Here is a 21209-nt window from a genome sequence, read left to right as displayed (position 1 = left end):
AAGGAGGCAGAACTTAATTTGTATTCACATCCTGTTGCACCAACAAAGTAATGTAAAAGGACTTTAAGAGGTATTTGCACAAATGCAAACCCTCCTTGCTCTGCCAGAATGGTGCAAGCAGGACTTTCAGGTGAGTGAGATAAATTATATCAAATCAGGGCAGGGGATGAGGAGATTGCACCTATTGCTCCACAGAAGTGTTTTATGTACCTAGATTTATGCATATGCTCAAATTAGTTCATATGTTGACATTTCATGGTAAATTTGGGGTCTGTACTTCTACTGCAGCAGCCATTTCAGGTAGATTTTATAAAGCATGATATGTATAGGAAATTTATCAGGGAACTATGAGTTACAAAACTGTATTTACAACAATTATTGCTGCTTATGTTGTTATAGCCTCTGACCAGAACCCCATGGAGATTTCCATGACATTATCTGCAATAATTGATGAAAGTTAGTTGAAAATGTAAGATTCATGTACAATATTTCTTTCCTTTACCAAGGTGGTTTTCTATGGCAGTACCCTAGTGGGTCTGAGAACTTTTGCAATATGCAAAATGAGAGAGACAGTCCTTTGAGTAAGAACTTCCAAATTAATTAAAACACACGTGGATGTAGCAGTCAATCAGAAGGAACAGAGGGTTAAGAGTTGTCCTGATGGTTTTGAGGTTAACATCACCCAAAGAGCTTGGGAAGAACAGTCAGGGGATCATATCAGAAGTGACTCAAACAACAGAATAAATGTAGCCTGCTGCCAAATAGGGCAGATCAAACAGTAGTGAAATCACAGCCATGAAATACGAACTTCTGATACTCCAGAACCCATGAAATGTTGTATTTCCCACCACTATCTGTAACAATATCCTGCATACAAAATCTGCAGCTTGCCACCCTGTGTCCAGATCTACATTCCTTGGATGCTGGAAGCCAATTGGAGTTTGGGGCAAATTAGGAATGCAGTATCACACTCCAAAATGAAGATGAGAGAGAAATATTTTATTTTTCCTTGATGGAAAAGGTCAACCTTGTCCCCACCCCCACTGCACTGCTAACATTAGACAATTGTTTTAGTTCATCACCACAACAGAGCATAATGTTTACTTATTAGACCCGAGGGTAATGTTGATCATTACAGAACAAACCATTAAATCAATTCTGTGGATGTCTTGGAGGTTTAACTTCTATTCATATGCTTCCAAAATGTAGACATTTGAAGTTTTGAAATAATTTTTCTGTTGGCTCATGCAGCCATTTCAATGTGACAGTTAATGCTAATAAATAATATTTCTCTGTATTAAAAAATCCTGGAATGTTTCTCTGCAAAACCAGCCATGCTGACCTTTTAATCAGAACTTCATTTTTATGTTCATGGAGTTAACATCCTTCTGGGGATTTTTATGTCTCTTCCCTCTGCGTGTTTTCACCTCTAGTCTGGAAATGACTCACTTAGTCCATGTGATGGTAGCTGGGATGGAGACTTCTAACCTTTCCAGAAGCTCCAGGAGTTTATAACTTACTTCCAAATTCAATGACAGACTTTGTTTGTCTGCATCATTATACCACACATAAAACCCTTCCCACAGCATGATGTCAAAAAGAGAAAAAGCTCCCAGTCCCAATCTCAGCTGGTGTAAACTGGGGCAGTGTTTGGAAAAGTTGGATGATTCAGTCCCAAATGCCACTCATGGGGCAGAGTGAGTCAGGCCAACACCAACTGTGCCTAATGCTGAGGCCAATGAAACTTTTCAGATTTGGGCCAAATGAAAATGGACCCAGGGGGATGGAAGAGGTCCCAGGCATGCTGGACTTTGGAGGTGTTTGGCTGAGCTAGAGATGATTCTCCCCGTAGCTGTAGAGCTCTGCTCCTTCCCACTCACCTGGTTTCCTCCAAGACAGCACTGTAGAAAGGGCAAACCCAGAGGAAAACCAAAAATGTCCCAGAGATTTCACAGATAATTTTTAAAAAGGCTTTTAAAATATCAGAATCCAACAAGGTATTTGTAACTGTAGAAGAAAATGATGTGAGCCAGGACAAAGGATAACATTTAGACCCCTAAGTCAAGGCAAATGGATTTTTTTTGGGGGGGAGGGGATTTGGTTTGGTTTTTGGGGTATTTTTTGAGAAGAAAATAAGATTTCTAAAGAAAACAAGATACAAAAAGAAAAAAAGTGCATAATTTCTGGCTTTGGAAATGGTGAGTGTTTGTTTCCCTATAAAATAAATAATGGAAACTGTGCATAGATCCTTTAGTCTGTCCTTCTTCCTTGTGAGTGTGCCAGAGCCTACTGGGCTGTGCATCAGAAGATTATAATTAGATATTTGATCTTTTCTTTTCCCCTAAATACTTTAAGCATGTGAATAGAAGACACACAGTGCCCAGATCTCTTTTTAATTCAGGCTTGTTTGTGATGAAGTTTATTTGTGACTTCTGACAAAACTGCTGTAAGTGCTTCCTTCTATTCACCAAGCTCCTTCCTGGATCACACTTCCTATTTGCATTTGCTAATGCTGTTTGTCCAGGGCATATATATCCAATGATCAATTTATGCTGAGGGGAATCATCTCTCTCCTCTTGCACCCACTGATCATTTGAGAATTCGCCTTCAAAAATGCAGTCACATACCAAAAGGCCAGAGGAACAGAATAGAAACAGAAACTTGAGACAAAGAGATGAAGAAACTTTGCTAACTACAGAGAATGGTGATGTAACACAGGAAAAATATACCAAATAGCTTAAGCTCTGTCTGTTCCCAAAGCTTGCACAGATATTTTCACACTTGTCATTGTGGGTAAGATCCTTAGTTATTGCCCAGAAACCTCTGTTTTCAATTTTTCCCTTTCTGGGCACTTTATACCAACAAGAGCTGCAAAAGTGTATGTGCCCCTGCCACAAACTGGGATGTGTAGCTTTTTCCTGGAAAGAAATATTTTTTCAGAGCTGTGACTGCCACTGTAGCTTTGCCACCCAAACTGCACTTTGGTGTGGGGGGCTTTTCTCATGTACCGTGTATGGGAGCAGAAAGGGAGGATTTACTGCTTTGCCTGAACATCTACTCCCACAGTAGGTGAATTTTGCTCCCCTGGAAGTGTTCCTGTTCAGGCATGATTTCTATTATAAATAGTTTTAAATATTCCCTTTAAAAAGCAGAAAGGGCTTCTTCCAGAAGAGATGCCACTCTCACTCTCCCCACAACAAATTCTTCAAAAAAGCAGCTTTTTTTCTCAAATCTACAAACCAAACCAGATTTCTATATTTGCCTCAGCCTTCGTTTTTGTACAACACACTGCTCACCTGTTATCACAGCTTTACAGTTTGTTTTACTGCTCCAGAACTGTGTCTGATAAGGTATAAATACATTTGGTAGGGACAAAAGGAGACAACTCTGCCTCTTCAGCGTGAATGAAAACTGTGAGATTAATAAAGGAATTCTTCTACAGGAAGAGGAAATTATTGGTGTTATTGAAGGGATGTTTATGTGAATATAAGTGAGTTTATACTGGTGGATGTTGCAGCACATGGTGCATGTGCTGCCCTCAGTACAGGAGTAACTGGGGGAGGTATAAAGACATTTTATGTACAGGGGTTAGAATAGAAAAAAAAAAATCTTCCTGGCTTTTATATTCACCTCTAAACTTAGGTAAAAAAAAAATTACATGCTCAACTGCCTTCCTACAATGGGTTTAAAACAGAGGGTAAATCAGCTGAGAGCCTGCTCCCAAAATATTCTCTTTGATGTAATTGCACGGGATGCAGATTGTGTGTGGGATAAGCTCCGTGTTACCGTTCTGTGACTCCAGATCAAGACAGTGCACCGTGAAACACACCAGGGCTCATGCAGCTCCACAGCTCCTCTGGGAATGGCTGCATGCAAATCAAGGATTCTCGGGTGATGACTCGCAGTAGCGGCTGGAGTTCTCTTTCAAGTCCTCCTTCTCATTTCATGCTCTGTTCCTTTCATCCTCAGATTTTACAGAAAATATTCCTCTCTTTTGGTTTTGTTAAGTGATCCAAACTTTAAGCAGCAAGTGAGGAAACCTACCATATTAGGTTAAGATAAGCATACAAAATTGCTGTATTTCAATTACAGTAATAACCTTAAACAATTTTAAACCTCTATAAAATGTCACAAAAGAGAAATAAGTTGGCAGAGCGAGGCATTGACACTGATGGGTGCCCACAGAAAATCTCTTACAATATGATGTAAGGATTAACAGCTCTAATTTATGCAGTCACACAGATTTTCTTTCATGCAACTTCAGGAGGAATCTTGCCATCTGAATTGTCATGTGCCATTATCACCCTTTAATCAGGTTATTTCGTTTTATTTGAACAGCATCAAAGAAATGCTCATGACACAGGCAGACCGGTTCAGTCAAGAAGAGGTAAGGAACTTTATTTAAAACAGGAATCCAGCTCCTGTTCAGCAGTAAAGTCCTTGCCCCTCTTTAAATGCATGAATTTAGCTGAAGTCCAGACTGAGAGGAGGTTGATGCCAGCTCTGGCAATTAGAAACAATTCATGCGTCTCTTCTGAAGAGCTCCATGGCTAAATCAAAGTCAGATAGATTCTTTGGACTCCCATCCAAGTGCAAGTGTGGCCTATCTCGTGCTGTTCTTCCCCATGGGCAGCTGGGCAGTGGATTTACTGGAGTCCAAGTGGATTTGGGTGGGGACTGTGCTCTGGTTTCCATTTCTGTGAGTTACTTGGTTTGAAATCTGAAACGAGGGACTGACTTGGTGGTTTGTGTGAGACTGAGCATGGATTCTGCTGGTTGGGAGGAATTTAAGGGGATTTTATTATCAGAAGAGGAGATGGAGTGGAGTTGGACTGTGGAAAGAACAGAGTGGACAGTCTGTTCCAGTCAGAACAGAGACTGGACTGTACATTTATCAGCCAGGGCTTACCTGGCTTTCAGGGAGAGCTCTTTTCAACAGGGAACTTGTGGGATTCTAGCAGGACTTCATTAACCAGTCATGTTCCAATTCTGGTTTCAACTTTACCAAGCCCAAGGAAAACTTTTCCATGGTGGTTAAAGTAGCAGGGCAGCAGGGAGCTGAGCTGGGTGTAAAATGAAAAGCTGTTCATGCTGCTGTCCCACAGCCTGTGACACCTCTCTGTTTGCTTGGCAGATCAACCAGATGTTTGCTGCTTTCCCTCCAGATGTCTCTGGGAACCTTGACTATAAGAACCTGTGCTATGTTATCACCCATGGTGAGGAGAAAGACTGAGAGCAAAGAGAGGAGCTTCTCCTGTGCTGATGCACCCAGTTATTTCATGATGCTCTTGTGTACAAGACAAAGGGCTAAGCATCCAAGGATGTGAAGCCGTGTGGTCATTGGAAGAGAACCAATAAAATAATTGAAAATAGATTAAAGTTATTTAATGCTCCTATTTTTATAAAATATCAAAATACCAATTTTGTGAGGGTTTTTTCCCCATTTTTTTTTCTTGTCAGTGGTTTAAAATGGAATTTTCTTGATGAACTGGTGCTTTTGTGATTTATTGACAAACCTAATGTTCACCAGATGGTCCATTGGTCACTGCAGTCTTATTTAACCTCTTGTCTTTTATACATAAGCTCCATGTATTAATTGAGAATTCCTCTAGCTTATTGCACCAGGAAGAGTGTCTGGCAAACAGAATTATGTTCCATTCCACAGCCCCTAGCAATGGAAGTGTAAATAAAACAGTCTTAGGTTCTTGTGAATATGGAATATGCCCTCCCCATCTCAGTGATGTGGCCAGTTCCTGAAACCACTTGACTCATTTGCTCTGGTGCAAAAGAGCAGAAATAGTGGAATATTGCCTGTTTTTCTCATAGTGAAGTTCACCTAGGTGCACTGAGAATGCAGGAATAATGAATTTCCTCCTTCAGAGACATCTTTATGATGTGGAGGAGGTTGTCCAAGACACAAGGGTAACCCCTGGTCTGTCACCTTTGGCCATCATCCTTGGGTTACAGGTGAGACACACACGTCAAGGACATGTTTGGCCAAAGATCATCAAGTCTAGGGACAAAGAGGACAATTTGGGAACTGCAGCCCATGAAAGCAGATTACCTCTCACTTTTCTATTCCAAGAGCAGCCTGGTTTTTAAATGGGCTACAGTTTCTTGTATTTGGACTTCTAGGAATGGGACATACTCTGCCTATGTGGAATATTGCATGAACACTTCCTGCGTGGGAGGCAGAAGGATGCTGCAGCCAAGGGAAAACAAGTTTCTGCTGTTTTAACAGCTCATGAAAATGCTTTCCTTGTGCATCAGTGCTGCTGGAGCCACAGTCCCACAGACACTGAGAGGAAGCAACAAGCCACTTATTTTCTGTTTCCATCTTCCTAGGCTTTGTAGGAAGAGAACTTGAGGGCAATGTGCTGAATTCTGCCCTCATCAAGAGGGGCAGAAATTCCACGAGAAAGCTCTAACATCTGCATGACTCAGGGATGTGACATTCACCCCTACCTGCACTTTCTGTTGTTCCAGCAAAATCCTGTACTCTGTGCGCTTGAGTAATAGAGAACAACTTGAGTGAGAAGGCTCTTAGCCCACAGAAAATTCATAAAATAAACTTCCCCTTGCCCCTGCATGCAGAAGCTGTGTGCACCAGCACTGCTTTTCCAGTATAACAAGTTGATTCCCAATTGTATCCAGTAGGTATTATCTCTTTTAAATATATCAGTGGACACAGCTGGGGCAAAAATTAGCTCATTTCCTGAAGGAATCTTGCTGGATATGTGTCCAAGGCTTTAGGACTTCTTGCCCCCTGGTCCTGTAAGAATTGAAGCAACATCCAAAACTGTCCCTCCCAACACAATGAGCAGCCTCACTCGGCTTTGGTGACTCAGAAATCTTCTTGCAAAGCAAGAGTCCACATGACCTGTCCTTCCACCTCCTGAGCTTTCCTGGACAAGCCCAGCTTTTACCAATGTTTCCCACAAATGGGTTTTTTCTCCCCAGAATGTTTTTCCTCACAGGTCTATGACCACTGCCTGTGGGACGGGGTTGTAGATTGGCAGCGGGAAGTCACGGAGGTTGCGGATTTTCTGTTGGCACAGTCAAAAAGGTGATTTATGTATGAGCTTCTGCTTTAGGCTCTTCTGCAGACCCAAGAAGTGACAGCTCCTCTCAGCAAAGAACTGAGCTGCTCATGGGGTGGATGTTTCATTTGCAGACCTAATTTGGAAATTTTTTGAGAGGTGGGTCTGTGAAATGCTCTTGTGTGGCACAAACACATGTACAAAGTGTAATGCTATCTTGTATAAGCCTCACAAAATCACATTCCCCACCAAATGAGTACTGAGCTGAAGTCACTCAGGCATCAGATGTCAGACAGTGCTTATGGTTTTCACACTGTGTAAAGATTTCAGAATGAAGCTGAAGACGAGATGAAACAGCACACAGACTTACCTTTGGCCTTCAATCTAGAGAGATTTACTTTTCCTCATGCAAGCTGGTAGGCAAAAACTTGGAGGATAATGCTCTTGAAAGATGAGGTCACACTTCTCCATCAAAGCACAGTTTTTGATGAGTTCTTTTTCATCTGTAGCTGTTGCATGACTTCTTCCATTGCAACTTCTGTGACTTCTCAGGCTGATGGGAGTCTGGTCTGAGCAGTTCCATGTTCTCCCCTTCCCCTGGCTGCATCCCCTCCCTCCCTCCCTCTCTCCAGTCAGCACTGGGTTCAAACACACACAGCAGGTGCTGACTGAGAAGAAACCTCTTTGCTCCCTAAATTGCCTTCCTGGGCTCTGGGAGCTGACATCCCTCTTTAGTTCTGCCTTGTTTGGATCTTGCTGAGGTCACTTTACCTTGTCCTGCTGCAGGCTCCCTCACACCTGCAGATGGGGCAGGAGCACGGAGCTGTGGGGAGGATGGAAAGCAGGACCACCTGAGCATGGATTAAGTCGAGCCAGGCTTTATCATGAGGAAAGGTTTAGTTTGGATTGCAATTTTGAACCAAATCACTTGATTGCTTTTACTTACCTTGAGCAACCTGGGTAACTTTTGGAGGAAGCTAAACCAGAGGCTCAGCTTAGAATTCAGTCCAAATTCCCTTTGGTTCCTGGTGGGACCAAACCAGGGTGCAGCTGTGATGCCCTGCAGCACCAAACAGTGAAGCACCACCAGGGTGCTCCCAACCAGCAGAGCTCTGGAGACCCTCTGAAGTGGTTTGTGGCTGTGCAAAGCCCCAGGTTCCATCTGACCCTGTGTGCCTTCAGGCTTTTTGCAGTTCTGCTCCTTCCTTGTTGCTGCACTTTTATCTTGGTTCAAAACCCATTTCTCACTTTTTTTTTTTCTGTCTCTTACCCCAGAATTATGGCACTTCAAGGGCAGTGCAGCTGAGGAGCCTGTTGCAGATTGCTTGAGGAGATCTTTGGGTAGGACTATGCCACAAATTTGGTTGTACCTTGGACCCTTGGACCACCATGAAAGACAATTTGAGGTTGTCATGCTTCCCCTTCTATAAAGGGGAAGGACAAATGTTCAGATAAGCATCATGAAAATATTCGAGATTTCAAAACAAGCCTGTATCAACCCAAATTTCATTTCAATCTCCACTTTCATAGGGGGACATAGGACTGTGCTCATGAGGTTTGGAGGCAGATTCAAATAACCAAAGGGAACAAAGAGCTTCGATTAATTCCACAAAACAGATTTTCACCAGGCATCATTAAAACAATCAGATGGGAAGTGAACTTGCATAAACCCTGGCAGTTGCTCTTCAGTGTCAGCCCTTTCACAAACTACTGCCATTTGGATGAGAAAAAACAAAGAAGCAGGGTAGAATTGATAATGTATTTTATTAACTCTTGAAAGTTTAATCCCATAAACCTTTCTGAAACCTTGTGAAAGGGGAGAGCAGCCTTTGAAATAGACTGCAGAGAAAACAGTCTTCTCATGAGTACCCCCAGTTTGTTGTTCTGCTTAGAGGCAGGATTGTTGTTACAAACGTTTGTCTGAACTGTCTAAACTCTATAGGTAGCCTCAAGTCCAAAACTAGCCTTAGATTTATGCATTTTTTCCCCCTAACCTAAATCTTTCTGTCTGCAAATTAAGCCAATTTCATCCTTTGCATCCTCTCTGTAATGACGTTAGCACAGTGGAAGTCTGTTTAGTTTTCTTTTTTCAGTAGTCTTTTTCCAATTTTTCCTCCCAGTAATCTTTTCTCCACTCCTAATTTTTCTTGCTCTCTTTAGGATTACCTTAAATTTGTGCATATTTTGTTTTTAAACATTGTATGCCAACTTGGACACAAAATTCCAGCACCAGCAAGATTGGAATAATTATTTCAGAGGTTGGTTGTCTGTAAAAAGCCAAACAAACCAATCCCCCCCCCACTGTGATTCAGCAGCACTGAAGGTTATGAATGTTCCTAGGCAATGTGGGTAGAAGTTTGTTCCAGACCTCTCTTCCTTAATAACTGCTTGTTTCTGATCCCCCTGTAGCTTCTTCTGTCTATCCCAGAAAGTTCCTCAGATCTGATTCCCTCCGCCTCTGTTACCTTGGTAATGTGCCAGCAGGGGTTATCTGAGGACATACCTTGAATTTTCACAAATGTTAATGAGCTGTAGATTGTCTGGAGCCTCCCTTTTCTATTTGAAAACAATGCCAAAAGCATTTAATATTTTTATCAATGAGCTGGGTGATGGGACTGAGTACAGCAAATCCATGCTCTTCCCAGCAGTGTCCATGCACAGGATGAGAGGCAATGGACATTTTGGAATACAGGAAAGCCCCTTTAAACTTTTGGACTGTGAACGTGATCAGATCTCAGAAGAGCCTGGCCAGATAGGTTGTGGAGCTCCCAAAATTTGCTGGAGGTATCCCAAACCCAGCTGGATTTGGCCCTGGGAATCCTGATGCTGCTCTGAGCAGGAGGTTTGGTCTGGACAATCCCCTGTGGTGCTTTCCCACTGCAAACCCCTGAGATGCTGATGTTACAGGTGTCAGCACTGTTAGCACAGCCCAGAGGACACTGCCCTTGCTCTGGGGTGGCACCTGATCCATCTGTGCTGCACTTTGAACCCCAGATCCTCTCCTGACCAATTACTCCTTGACTTTTACTTTCTTCTCACATATAACAACCTGCACTGATCTTTAATTCCATCTCGTTGGCTTTCTAGCTCCCCTTCAATTTAAAGCTGTTCTGAATTCTATCCCAGTCCTCCAAACTCCACATAAGCTGCTTTAGCTTATAGCCCGTCATCCAAAAAAATTCTGTCTTCTCTGTTTAACCCTCCAAAATGTTAATATTGAACAGTATCTGACCCTGGGACAGTCTCATCCTCCTCCTTTTCCTTCTCCCTTGTCATCTTGAAATGATTTTATCAATGACAATTCATGTTGGACATGTTTTAACTGTACTCAGGGGCACTGGTCTTTAACCTGTCTGCAGCTACAGAGAAAGTTCTGCACCTTTGGGCCTCACCTCATTTCCTCCTCAGTCTGTTTGAATTCAGGTGGTCACCAGCAGGATGTCCACGAGCCACATCTCTCTGAGGTGGTGAGACAATGCTTGTGCCCAAGGAGTGGGGATTTCCCACTGTGAATGGGGAAAAACCAACTTCAGTCCAGCTGGGTTATAGCAAGAATAAATCCACTTGGATTCCTGGAGGGGAGCCCATGGCTTGTATCAGAAAATCTCCAAATCCCACAGATTGTGAACCCAGGACATGAGCTCCCAGCTGATGGAGGAACACTCCTGGGATGCTGGTGCTGTGCAGAGCTGTCTGTCCAGCTGCAGCAGCTGAGGGCCCTTCCCTGCTATGGAACCCGTTCCAAACTCAGGAGTTTGGGAGCCATAGGAAGGAGCCAGAATCTGGATCCTTGAAGCACACGTGGGACAGTATTTGAAACAAGAGTTTCCTGACATACAAATCTGGGAAATTTTATCAGAATTATGGAGTTTGGGGGATCCTCACGTGTATTGACTTCACTTTGGCCACTTGGGATGTAGTGTATATTCAAGGAGGTTCCTCTCTGCAGGAGTTCTGAGGCTGAAGGGAGAGAGGTCCTTGAACAGGCATTTTGTGGCACTTGAGCTCCTCTCTCCTCTGATTCAGCCCCTGCAAGCATCTGTCCAGCCCCACTGGATGTAAAGCAGGAGCCCAGGAATGCTAACTCAGGTATTTAGAGTCAAGCATGGCAATACCTCCTTGACTCCTTATCTGGTGAACTGTTGCCATTTGTTACTGTACCTTTCAGTTTAAATAATTGCTTAATGTGCCTGTTGACCTGAGAAACATAAATTTTTTGCAGAATACATGAGCAACCTTGTGTTTGGTCAGCTGCTTCAGCAGGAATACAGATCTCAGATGCCAGGCCAGGCAGGAATTTTTTTTTTTTAATAATGATTAAAAGACAGAAGCCGTCCTTTTCTGAGGTAAGAGGACTTATGTAAAAGTGAGGGGAGATCCAAACAGCCTTGTCCCTTTAAGGTGCTGCAGGTACCACCACAGCTGTGATAAGAAGAAAATTCTTGACCAGAGAGTAGGGTGGGATGGGGAGAGCCTTCCTCTAACAGGCCAGAAAGAGATAAATCTCCATTAATTTTAAACCCTTTAAGATATCAATGTAAAAAGGATGCAGATTAAATAGCAGCCAGAAAGGGTTGTTGTGGGGTTTTTTGTTTTTTTTTTGTTTTTTTTTTTTTTTTTTTTTTTTGTTTTTTTTTGTTTTTTTTTTTTAGAACAGGCATTAGCCAGTTTCAGCAAGGATCTCAAGCAGGCTGAGAGTGCAAAGGCTGTGACAGAACTTAATGCTTGGAAAAATAATACTGGTGTGAACCAAGTGCTGAAGCAAGTACAAGTATCTGTATTTTGTCTGGAATTGCAAAAAGCCTTATGGAAATACCAGTGATTTCTTTTAAAATTGGTGTTACAGTTCACCCAGGTTTGTACAAACAGGTAATGCTGAAATACTGTGTGTTACTGCCCTGGAAAATCCAGTTTTGTTCCAAGGTGAAACACATATGTGGCATGTGGGCAGAGCCCTGGGGCTGTCACAGCCTGGCTGCTGGCAGGGACCCCCAGTGTCCTCTCTGCTGTGGCACCAAATGCCACCAGCATTGGTTTTACCTTTCCACACCGAGCTGCAGCCACCAGCTGAGGGCTCTGGCCAGGGCCCCCCCCCCTGTGGTGAATGTGAGCTTTTTCACCCGCATTTTTACATTAAACTGCAGCCTCATGAGTCCATGTGAAATATTTTCAGGTTTGCCAAATTCAACTCCCGATTTGTTAAATACTGTAATGCCTTCGAGCTGCTGCTGAGCACGACTGGCAAGCATTTCATGCACCACCGTGTTTGAAACCTCTTCCTTAGCTCCAGTGTTTCTGTACCTTGGGAGACAACACACGGGGAGGCACCAGGAGCTGTCCCACTCCTGGAGCTCCTCCAGCCCCACAGGTTAATTACCAGGGGGCTGTTAATGCCAAGGGGCTGCCCTGCCCCAAGGCAGCTGCCAGAGAGGATGAGGAGGGCTCATCCCAGGGCTGCTCCGTGTCCTGCCCTGCTGTCCCCGCTCCTGCACAGCCCAGGTGGAGCTGAGGCCTCGGCGTGCCAAGGTAAGCCGGTGGTTTTTTCCAAGGAGGATTTTAATTAGGGGGTTGGAGGCCTTGGAACAGCCCTGGGGTTGTGCCTGGGGAGCAGGTTCTTTGGGGAGGAGGGACGGGAAGGTTGTGGGGGTTTTGTTGTTTTGTCTTCCCTTGGCTGTGAGTGACTTTCAGTGCCCTGTTTAGTCAGCTGTGGCTGATTATATAAAGTAACCCCCTGGCTTTTCATATAACACAGAAAGCTTATCACCTTTTCCAGCCACTACAACACTCATTAAAGTCCCTGGAAAAACAACCACCTGCTTTTACTGCTAGGGATCTCCTGTATTTTGTGCCTGCTGCGATGGGTGAAGCCCTGTGTCCTTATGGCAGGACCTGCCCAGGCTGCCTGACCATGTACCTGGCTGAAGAAGGAGGAAAAAAAAAAATCCTTATTTTTATTCCAGATGGATCCCTTTAGTTATGTTTAAATCTCCAGGTAAAACCAGTGCAAAAAAATGGAGCTGAGCTCCTCAAAGCTCTGCTGTCATTGGTTTTCCATGTTAGGACTGGGAGGAAAAGAAGAGGCCTGGGCCAGTTTAACTGCTGTGGGTATTGGTGGCATTTTGTGGAAGGGCTGATGTGAGGAACAGGATTTTTGGTGCTTTTGTTGCATTCAGTGTAGCAAGGGACAGACCAGAGGCCACTTCAGACCTCTGAGGTGATGTGCTGGGTCTGAACGACTTCCTTGAAGAGGTCACCCCTCCTCTCATGACCACCATGTTGGTGGCTAAAGTCACCAAATAACTCGGGAACATTGAACATGTCCAGTCATTCAAAACTCCTATGGCATCACTCAGTGCTCCTTGCAAGTACCAAGGCATAGTTCTTGAACTTTGGGTTAAAAATAAAGCCCCAGCACTGTGTGGGAGCATGGAGGGCTCTGAGGAAGTGTCTCTCAGCCTTCCCTGTGACCTCCCACCAGCCCTGCTGGCTCCCTGTGGGCAGACAGGGGCAGGAATGGATTTGGGAACAGCTGATGGAGAAATGGCTGAGGCACAGCTTCAGCTGCTCTCACCAAGACAAGAGCAGATGTTCCCAATAAAACACTGACTCCTCAGATGTGGGTGCCTGGCTGATAGCAAACAGCAGGAGGGCCCTGTGCTATTAGACCACAATGAAGGCTGGGGTGGATTCTCTTGTGTCTCATAAACACTTGAGTTTGGTGGAGCCCTCGAGTGCATCTTTGTCCTTTACCCAGCTGCCTGCACTGTGAAACCCACAGGAACTTCATATCTTTGAAACCTCTCCCACTCTGTCAGGCTTGGCTGAAGTTTGCATGTGGTTATTAGAGCAGAGGACAGGCAAGTGCATGTTTTATTGTTCTCCATCCCCCCCCAGTGTGCTTTTTCATGTGTGTGCATATATCCTGCCGCTCCCAAATCAATTTGCTGTTGAATCCTTGATTTAGTGTAATTTAACTGGCAGGGTTGGGAACTTGGAGGTTTGCTTTTCTTTTTCTTCTGAGTTGTTTCCGTCTACTGTTTTATGAATATTCCATTGCTCAATAATGGGAAGTGGAAAATGAAATCCCAAGATCATCTTTTAAAGGATGTTAATGACCATGAATGTAACCAATAGAGTTAATAACAGTCCAGACAGAGATGGAAGACCACTCCCTTCTTTTGAGTAAGGGCCAACACAGCTTTCTGATTATCCCTACTAGAGAGGGATCTGGATATTAAAGGATAAGTCATGCTAAGTATTTCCTTCTTAGACTCCTTATTTATGCCTACTGGTTTTTGTTATCTTTAAAGGTGTTGTTTAGCCTGGTTTGAATTACTTTAAACCAAAAAGTTTTAAAAGACAGCTCTTGAACCCATGGAGATGTTTGCTAAATCCTTTTATTAAAGGGATGGTGCTTTTCATCTTTAAGCAACATTTGGAAACAAAAGTAAGAATTATTCTTAATTTGAAGTGGGAAAGGGAGGGATGAAGACTTCAGATTTCAGAAAGCTCTTGGTGGAAGGGGTAGCATGTGTTTGGTTTTCTTGTGCTTTTCAGAGTTAAAGATTGGGACACTCAGCAATGATGTACCGTGTCATGGATCCCAGCATGGAATTCTTAGGGGGAAAAAGAAAAAAATAATTGTTTCCTTTTCATAAAGCAAAAACCTGTAGAACCCCCCATATTTTATCCCTGGAGCAATGAGAAGATAAGGAAGTATTGGGCAGAGGGAGAAACAGAGCCCTTTGGCTAAAGAGGCTGTTGCCTCCAGGTTTCTCTCAGCTCCACCTCTTTCCTTTGTCCCTGTATTCCTCAGTCTCCTCCTCCAGCCTAGCTGCCTCTTAACCTCATTAATACTTTGCTTTGATGGTCTTAAGTTCTTGACAATTTATTCCAGATGTTTGCTACTTTGAGTGAAATAGATTTCCCAAATTTCCTGTTTACTCTTAATGTCTTTTGTCTTTTTCTCCTTTGAAAGTGTGACATTTTTTTTAACCTCTTAGCAATCCAGACATGTTAGTTCACTGTTCAACCCCCTCTTCCTCCTGGCATCTCCTAAAGTTTGTGGTGCTTTCCACGGAATGCACACTCCTTTTTTGTTGTCTTCTTGTGGGGCAATCTTGATCTTTTTCACCTTCCTTAATTTTGCACACATGAAAGTCTGACTCAAAAGTTTCTTAGGTACGTTTGGTGTTGCCTTTTTTCCATATGTGTGCACACCCAGAGGAGAGCAAGAAAGTTATGGAGAGAGAAAATAAAAAATCCTACCTTTTGACAGGCTCCAGACCAAATGTCCCTCAAACATGGGTCTTGCTTGTTCCTTCAGGTGCTTTCCATAAGTTATCTGGAGAACTTTGAGTAGACAGAGTGGGCTGGCACTGCTCCTTGAGCTGCTCAAGGTGTAGAAGTTGTGGCCGCTGTTAACAGGGTTGGCACAATTCCCTGCCCCAGGAGTGCAGTTGGAGCAGCACAGGTGACCTGGGAATGGCTGTGCTGTTGGAAGTTCCCATTATAGCAATAAAAATGTGTCCATTTTAAAGTGGTTGTATGCCTTTAATTATTCTGTTGTTTTCTTTAAAAATAAAACCAAAAACGAAACAAATCTTTAATTGAACCAGGTTTCCACGTACAAAAGCTGTGCCTAGACCAGGCCTTAGGCCTCAGTCTTGCAGACACTTTCACAGGTGCTTAACTTTACCATTCTGAGTAATCCTATTGATTTTCAACAGCACTGCTGAGGCAATAAAGAGTGGATTTGTATGATCTGGGGCTTACCATGGGGTATATCAGAAGTCACTTTTCTGAAATTAATGATTACATGGGTGTAAGAGGAGTGTCCAGCCCAGGATTTAGTTAAAATTAGTAAGACTTTTGCTTGTAGGCTTCCTTTGAAGTATTTAGCTGTCCTGTCTGCTCCTTTGAGTGCTGTATCTTGAAGGCCAGACATTTTTTTACTTTTGTTATGATAACCTTCAGAATAAATATTCAGGTAGGACTTGGTGTACTGTGACTTTCTATCTCTTGGCTGCTTGTAACTTTCCATGGAGGCTCTTCCAAGTGTCAGTGCCTTTATAATGTCATTTTTGTAGCGTCTGACACTGGTTAAGCTCACTCTGCACATTTCCAGCCTCTGGATCTCTCTTTTCCATCCAGTTGCCTGTTTTCATGAAACTTGTGGCAACGTGACAGCTCTGAAACGCCTGTCTCGCTCTCAAATTGGGCTGAAAGCAACCAACTCATTCAAAAGTTATTAGAGATGCATGCTCATGCACACCATGATCATATATATGCAGTATTTTTGAAGGAAGTCAGGCAGAAAAAATAAAAAGTGATTTGATTAGGGATAGATTCATTATAACGTTTCATGAGCTTGAAAAAAAATTACTTTTCTGTATGGCTGGTCTTACAAATATGCTTTACCCCAACTTATCTCTTACCCCTCTTAACAAAAACAGGCATAGGGCTGCTATTTATGCAAAATATTAGGGAAAGATTTGCCCCTTGAGGGTGCTGGGCATTGCCCAGGCTCCCCAGGGAATGGGCACGGCCCTGAGGCTGCCAGAGCTCCAGGAGAGTTCGGAAAATGCTCTCAGGGATGCCCAGGGTGAGGTTGTTGTGGTGTCTGTGCAAGGCCAGGGGCTGGGCTGGATGATCCCGTGGGTCCCTTCCAGCTCAGGCCATTCAATGTTTCTGTGAAGTAGAGATGGACAAGTCTTCTTGGAAGCCACAGAAGGAAAATTCCCCTTTTCAGTATTTTTCAACAATATAAATGTAGGCTTGGCACCAGGGCTGAGAGGGCTGTGCCAGTTGCCAACACGGTGGGTGAGTCATTTCTGCTCAGGTGTTTGCTGGAGAAGGAAATCTTTGAGTTCTTAGAGAAATACTTGGGGGGAAATGGCCCTGTTGTGTTAAAGCACCAGGAATCTGACATCCCAGCCAGCTTTGTCCCAGCTGCCTGTGCAGCAAATCACCAAAGGGAACAGGGATTTGACTCCATCCAGCCTGCCCTCCCTTTTAAAAGCACAATTTTAATTTAAGGAGTTTCAAAATATGAAGAGAAAACCAACAAAAACCCCTCCCAGGTACTGAGATCAGGAAGAGAACATCCAGCTTCAGCTGGAGCGTGCAGGGAAGGAACGTTCAGTGTGAGAGGGTTTATTCTGAATGGCTGCAGTGCCCTGTGCTGCACAGCACTGAGTGTTGCAATCCCAGCTCCCCAGCTGTGAGTGTTGTTTGTGCTGCAGTTCTGCAGGGAATGCCACAGCTCTGCCTGGCAAGAACCTCAGCTGCAAATTTTGCAGAAATTGTGGTGAATTTCCATTGAGCTCAGCAGGAGCAGGTGAGCACAGGCTCGGCTGGACTGTGCCCTTTGGCACTGTGGGATGCACTGGGGAACCAGGTGAAGATTAAGTGTCCCAAATTTTGCCACTGGCACAGTAAACTCTTGAACAAGTTGCTTTTGCACTTGCCCATCTGATTTTCTTTGGAATAATTGTGGCACTTTGTTAGGATTCCTGGCACTGTGCAAGTGGGTGCTTTGCAGGAGCCTTCAAGACCCCCAAGAACTGCCAAGTAGACACTGATAACTTGCACATATCCATTATTTTCCTGGCCTGTGTGGAATTGCCTTATCCAAATCCAACCTGCATTTAAGTTCACAGGACAAATGTCAAACATTCAAGCTCTGAAAATGCTGCTTCTTTCCTGCTGTTCAGCAGCATTTGCTGTTGGTGTCGTTGTTCTGCCTCTGTTTTGGAGACATCTGTGGGGCTTTGGAAGGGCATAAAGGTTACAGTTGGTTTTTCTCCCTCCTGTAGGTTGTAAGACCAGACTCCTGAGTGCTACCAGGAATCCTGTACCTTCCCCAGGGAGAAGGATGGGATTTCTAGGTCTTGGACAGCCCCAGGGGCTGCTGCCATTGCTTTAATCCTTCTAAGTATTGTTCTTGGGGCACTGCCACTGCTACTGCCAGGACTTGAGGCTCCAGCTCAGCCCTGCTGCTGCTGTTGCTGGCTCAGGTGCCTTTTGTTGCAGCTCTCTGGTCACACAGTTGTTCACTGCAAACCTGGGGCATGGGAGATTGGGCACTACTTGTCTTTATTTCTTTTCTCCTCTTCATTGGCTGTTTACCATTTTGGAGATGAGTATAAAGGGACACACACTGTGCAGAAATAATGTTTATTTTGGGGATGATCCGTGAGGTATTCTTTCAGGCATAGCCTTTGTTTAGATTAGGACTGAATAGTGTGTCCATGTGAGACCAAACCAAAGAATTTGGGTTTGAAGGCACCAACATCCTGTCAGAAGATCTGGTGAAATTGGAGGTTGGGGTAGAAAACTATTGGGTTGTTGGAGCTATGCAGCTGTTCTAGGATTTTGCTGTTAGCCTAAAAAATAATTAATTCCTTTTCCATCTCCAAGATGGCCCCCAGGTCCTGCCTGCAAGGAGTAGGATCAGCCAACATTCTCCATGCAGGACCTTCCTCTGTCCTGTGTCATTTGGCAAAACAACACGGTAGAATCTCCAGTGCTGGTTACAAAATACTCACAGTGGGCATGGAAACACACTGAATTTGCTAATATGTCTCTTCATAACTTTTATGTCTAGAAGCCCCAGCTGTGATCATGGCCTTGTTGTGTGAGATGTTATGCAAATACATATTTTGTACAAACAGAATGATGAAATCACATGGAAAACTTCATAATCAAAGCAGAAAAAGAGCAGCAGGGGAAAGAAAAAGACCACATGGAGTTGCTTCTTCAGGGCCATGTGGTGGGCCACTGGCAAAGGCAGGAACAGCAGTGGGTCTCCTGGGTTCCAGGCTGGTCCTTATCTGCCATGGCATCCTGCCTCTTCCCAACCACCCCTGTGCTTTCCCAGTGCTCCTTTAAACTCTGCTGCAGAGCTGCAACACTGAGGGGGTTCAGATAATTCAATTTACCCCTGGTTTGTCCATCTGCTCCCCTCCCCAGAGCCCTGTGGCTGCTCTGTGCTGCTGGGAACTGAGCTGGGCTTGTTTGGTTTCCAGAGAGGAGACAGAGCAGAGCTGGGATGCTGCAATAAACTGTGGAGATGGCATCCCAAAAACAACTTGTGGTCACATGCCAGGCTACCTAGCTTTAAATTGTGTCCAACTGCTTGAGCCAGGCAACTAAATACTTCTGAAGCTTAATTTAATAAATTAACCGGTTAGACCAAGGCAAATATACAAGGTACACAGGCCAAAGAAAGCATTGTGAGTGTAACCTTTTGAAGGAGAATTATAGTTGCTGCTGATCAGGCTGTTACAGTAAATGTGGTGTCAGTATTTCCATATTGGTCTCTTTTTTTTTTCTTCTTTTTTTTTTTTCCCTTTCTTTTTTCCCTGTGTGAAAAGGTTTGCACCTCATGAAAAGGTTTTCATGTGCTGTGAAATGCAACGTGAAACCACTGGATCTTTGTTACCCACAGAACCTGATCTTTGTTACCCAAAGAATCTGTGCTGTTTACACAGGGAAGGAGCAGCCTTTAAAATTGGGGTTTGAACTGGGATTTGATGTTTGATGCCAGCCACCCAAATGTTTGGGGGAGCTCAGCTCCCACTTGATTCTCCCTGTTGTGAAAAGTATTCCCTTTGGTTGTTGTTCAGCACTGGAGAGGTGACAAATCCCTGGGTCAGGTACACCAGCTTCAGCTCTGGGGACACAAACAGCTTTGCAGTGTTTGTGATTTGTTCTTGGTGTGGGGTGGCTGGGATGAGGGCAGGATGCTGCTGCATCCCCACAAAGGGCTCTGTTACTGGGCAGGCTCTGTCTCAGCCCACACAAACGTGCAGCACTTGATTAATCACCTTCATTATGGTCATATTCTCACCCAGCCGGGAGCAGGCCACTGTGCAGAACCAGCCTCCCTTTGTTTCCCCTGGAACTGCCAACCTGTTTCCCCAGGCCACACCTCCTTTCTAATTTGAGTGACAAAATTAGGGAAAAACTGGTTTGCATCTTGCTCTTCCATCCGCCTGGGCATGTCTGGGAATCCCTAAGAATGACTGAATTCAGTGGTTTAAACTATTTTCTTTTTTTTATTACACACCTCCCACAATAACTCTGAAGTAGCTTCATAAAGGAAATGCTGACACGACTGGATCGCCTCAGCCCCGGGAGTGTGTTCCACCTTCTATTGTTTGCCTTGGCCTCTGTAAATTGTGTATTGCCTCAGTTTAATTGGTTAATTTAATAAACTTCTGCAGTGCTGTATCAGTTGCCTGGCTTAGCTTTTATCCACCAGGCTGATGAAGAAAGTATAAGTTTCAAAAGCTTTCCTGTATGAAGTTAATCAAATAAAAGGTATCTCCTACTATACTTTGCATGTATGTCTTGGAAAGATGGCTTGAATTGACACATTTTTACAATTAAAGCATTTAACAAAACCCTCTAAAAATCTTTGTGTAGCTTAAAAAAAGGGAATATAGCACTTAAGACTGTGCAATGCTTCAGAAGCCACATCTGAATGATACTGTGATAGATTAGTAATGTGATGGCTGACTCTCACAATTAAAAGGCAAATATCATAAACCTTTTAAATTTTTGGAAGTGAGCATAATTTCTCACAATACCTTAGGCCAAATGGTATTTTAGATGGACAATTGGGACTGCAGAGGGGGGAGAAAAGTGGGGAAAACAACAGAAATGGTCGGAAGGTATTATGGAATGGAAGTCTTGCACTCCAGCCATGTGTGAGGCTTGGGTGACCTGCACTCATTTTCTGGTTCTGGCTGAAGCTCCTCACAGCCACAAGCAGATCCTTTTAACACCTCTGTGCTTTGTTCCCAGTTTTTCCCATTCTGAGAGTCTCATCAATTCCAGTTTTGAGATTTGGGGCTCGCATGCTGCAGTGGGGCTTTTCCTTTCCTGAGCTGGATAAACGAGGAGTCAGGAAGCTCAGTACCTTCCCTGTGGGTGCAGCAAAGCCTCTTGCAGGGAGGCAGAGAGCCCTGGAGAGGCCCCATGGGAGGGAGTGTTTGTCTGTGCTCAGCAGAGCCACAGAGCCCAACGCACGTGTAACACGAGCCCATCTTTATCTCTTTTAATCCGCAGCTCCAGCATCCCAAGGTTTAGGGGTATTCATCTATCAAGAGTGATTTAGATATACTTGATCGTGCCTCAGGGCAGGGGGACAGCCTAGGTTAC

The 21209-nt window shown here is 44.0% G+C and overlaps 1 protein-coding gene and 1 long non-coding RNA gene across 9 annotated transcripts in view; both read left to right on the top strand.

The window, feature by feature from the left end:
* The window catches only part of MYL10 (myosin light chain 10), a 49201-nt gene extending 43822 nt beyond the window's left edge, over positions 1 to 5379 (top strand). For all 8 annotated transcript variants that reach the window (XM_068210290.1, XM_068210286.1, XM_068210288.1 and 5 more), the window contains 2 exons: positions 4339 to 4387; positions 5135 to 5379. In XM_068210290.1, the coding sequence (XP_068066391.1) occupies positions 4339 to 4387; positions 5135 to 5233 (148 nt within the window). In that variant the 3' untranslated portion in view covers positions 5234 to 5379. The remainder of the gene's footprint in view (positions 1 to 4338; positions 4388 to 5134) is intronic.
* A 6655-nt stretch (positions 5380 to 12034) lies between these two features.
* LOC137485640 (uncharacterized) lies at positions 12035 to 20603 on the top strand. Its single transcript, XR_011005409.1, has 3 exons — positions 12035 to 12566; positions 17285 to 17379; positions 18462 to 20603. It is a non-coding gene; the product is annotated as an uncharacterized lncRNA (long non-coding RNA).
* Positions 20604 to 21209: the final 606 nt, after the last annotated feature.

Source organism: Anomalospiza imberbis, chromosome 20 (genome assembly GCF_031753505.1).
Source record: "Anomalospiza imberbis isolate Cuckoo-Finch-1a 21T00152 chromosome 20, ASM3175350v1, whole genome shotgun sequence".
In the NCBI taxonomy this organism is placed as follows: Eukaryota; Metazoa; Chordata; class Aves; order Passeriformes; family Viduidae; genus Anomalospiza; species Anomalospiza imberbis.
This window is presented reverse-complemented; position numbering and strand designations above follow the sequence as displayed.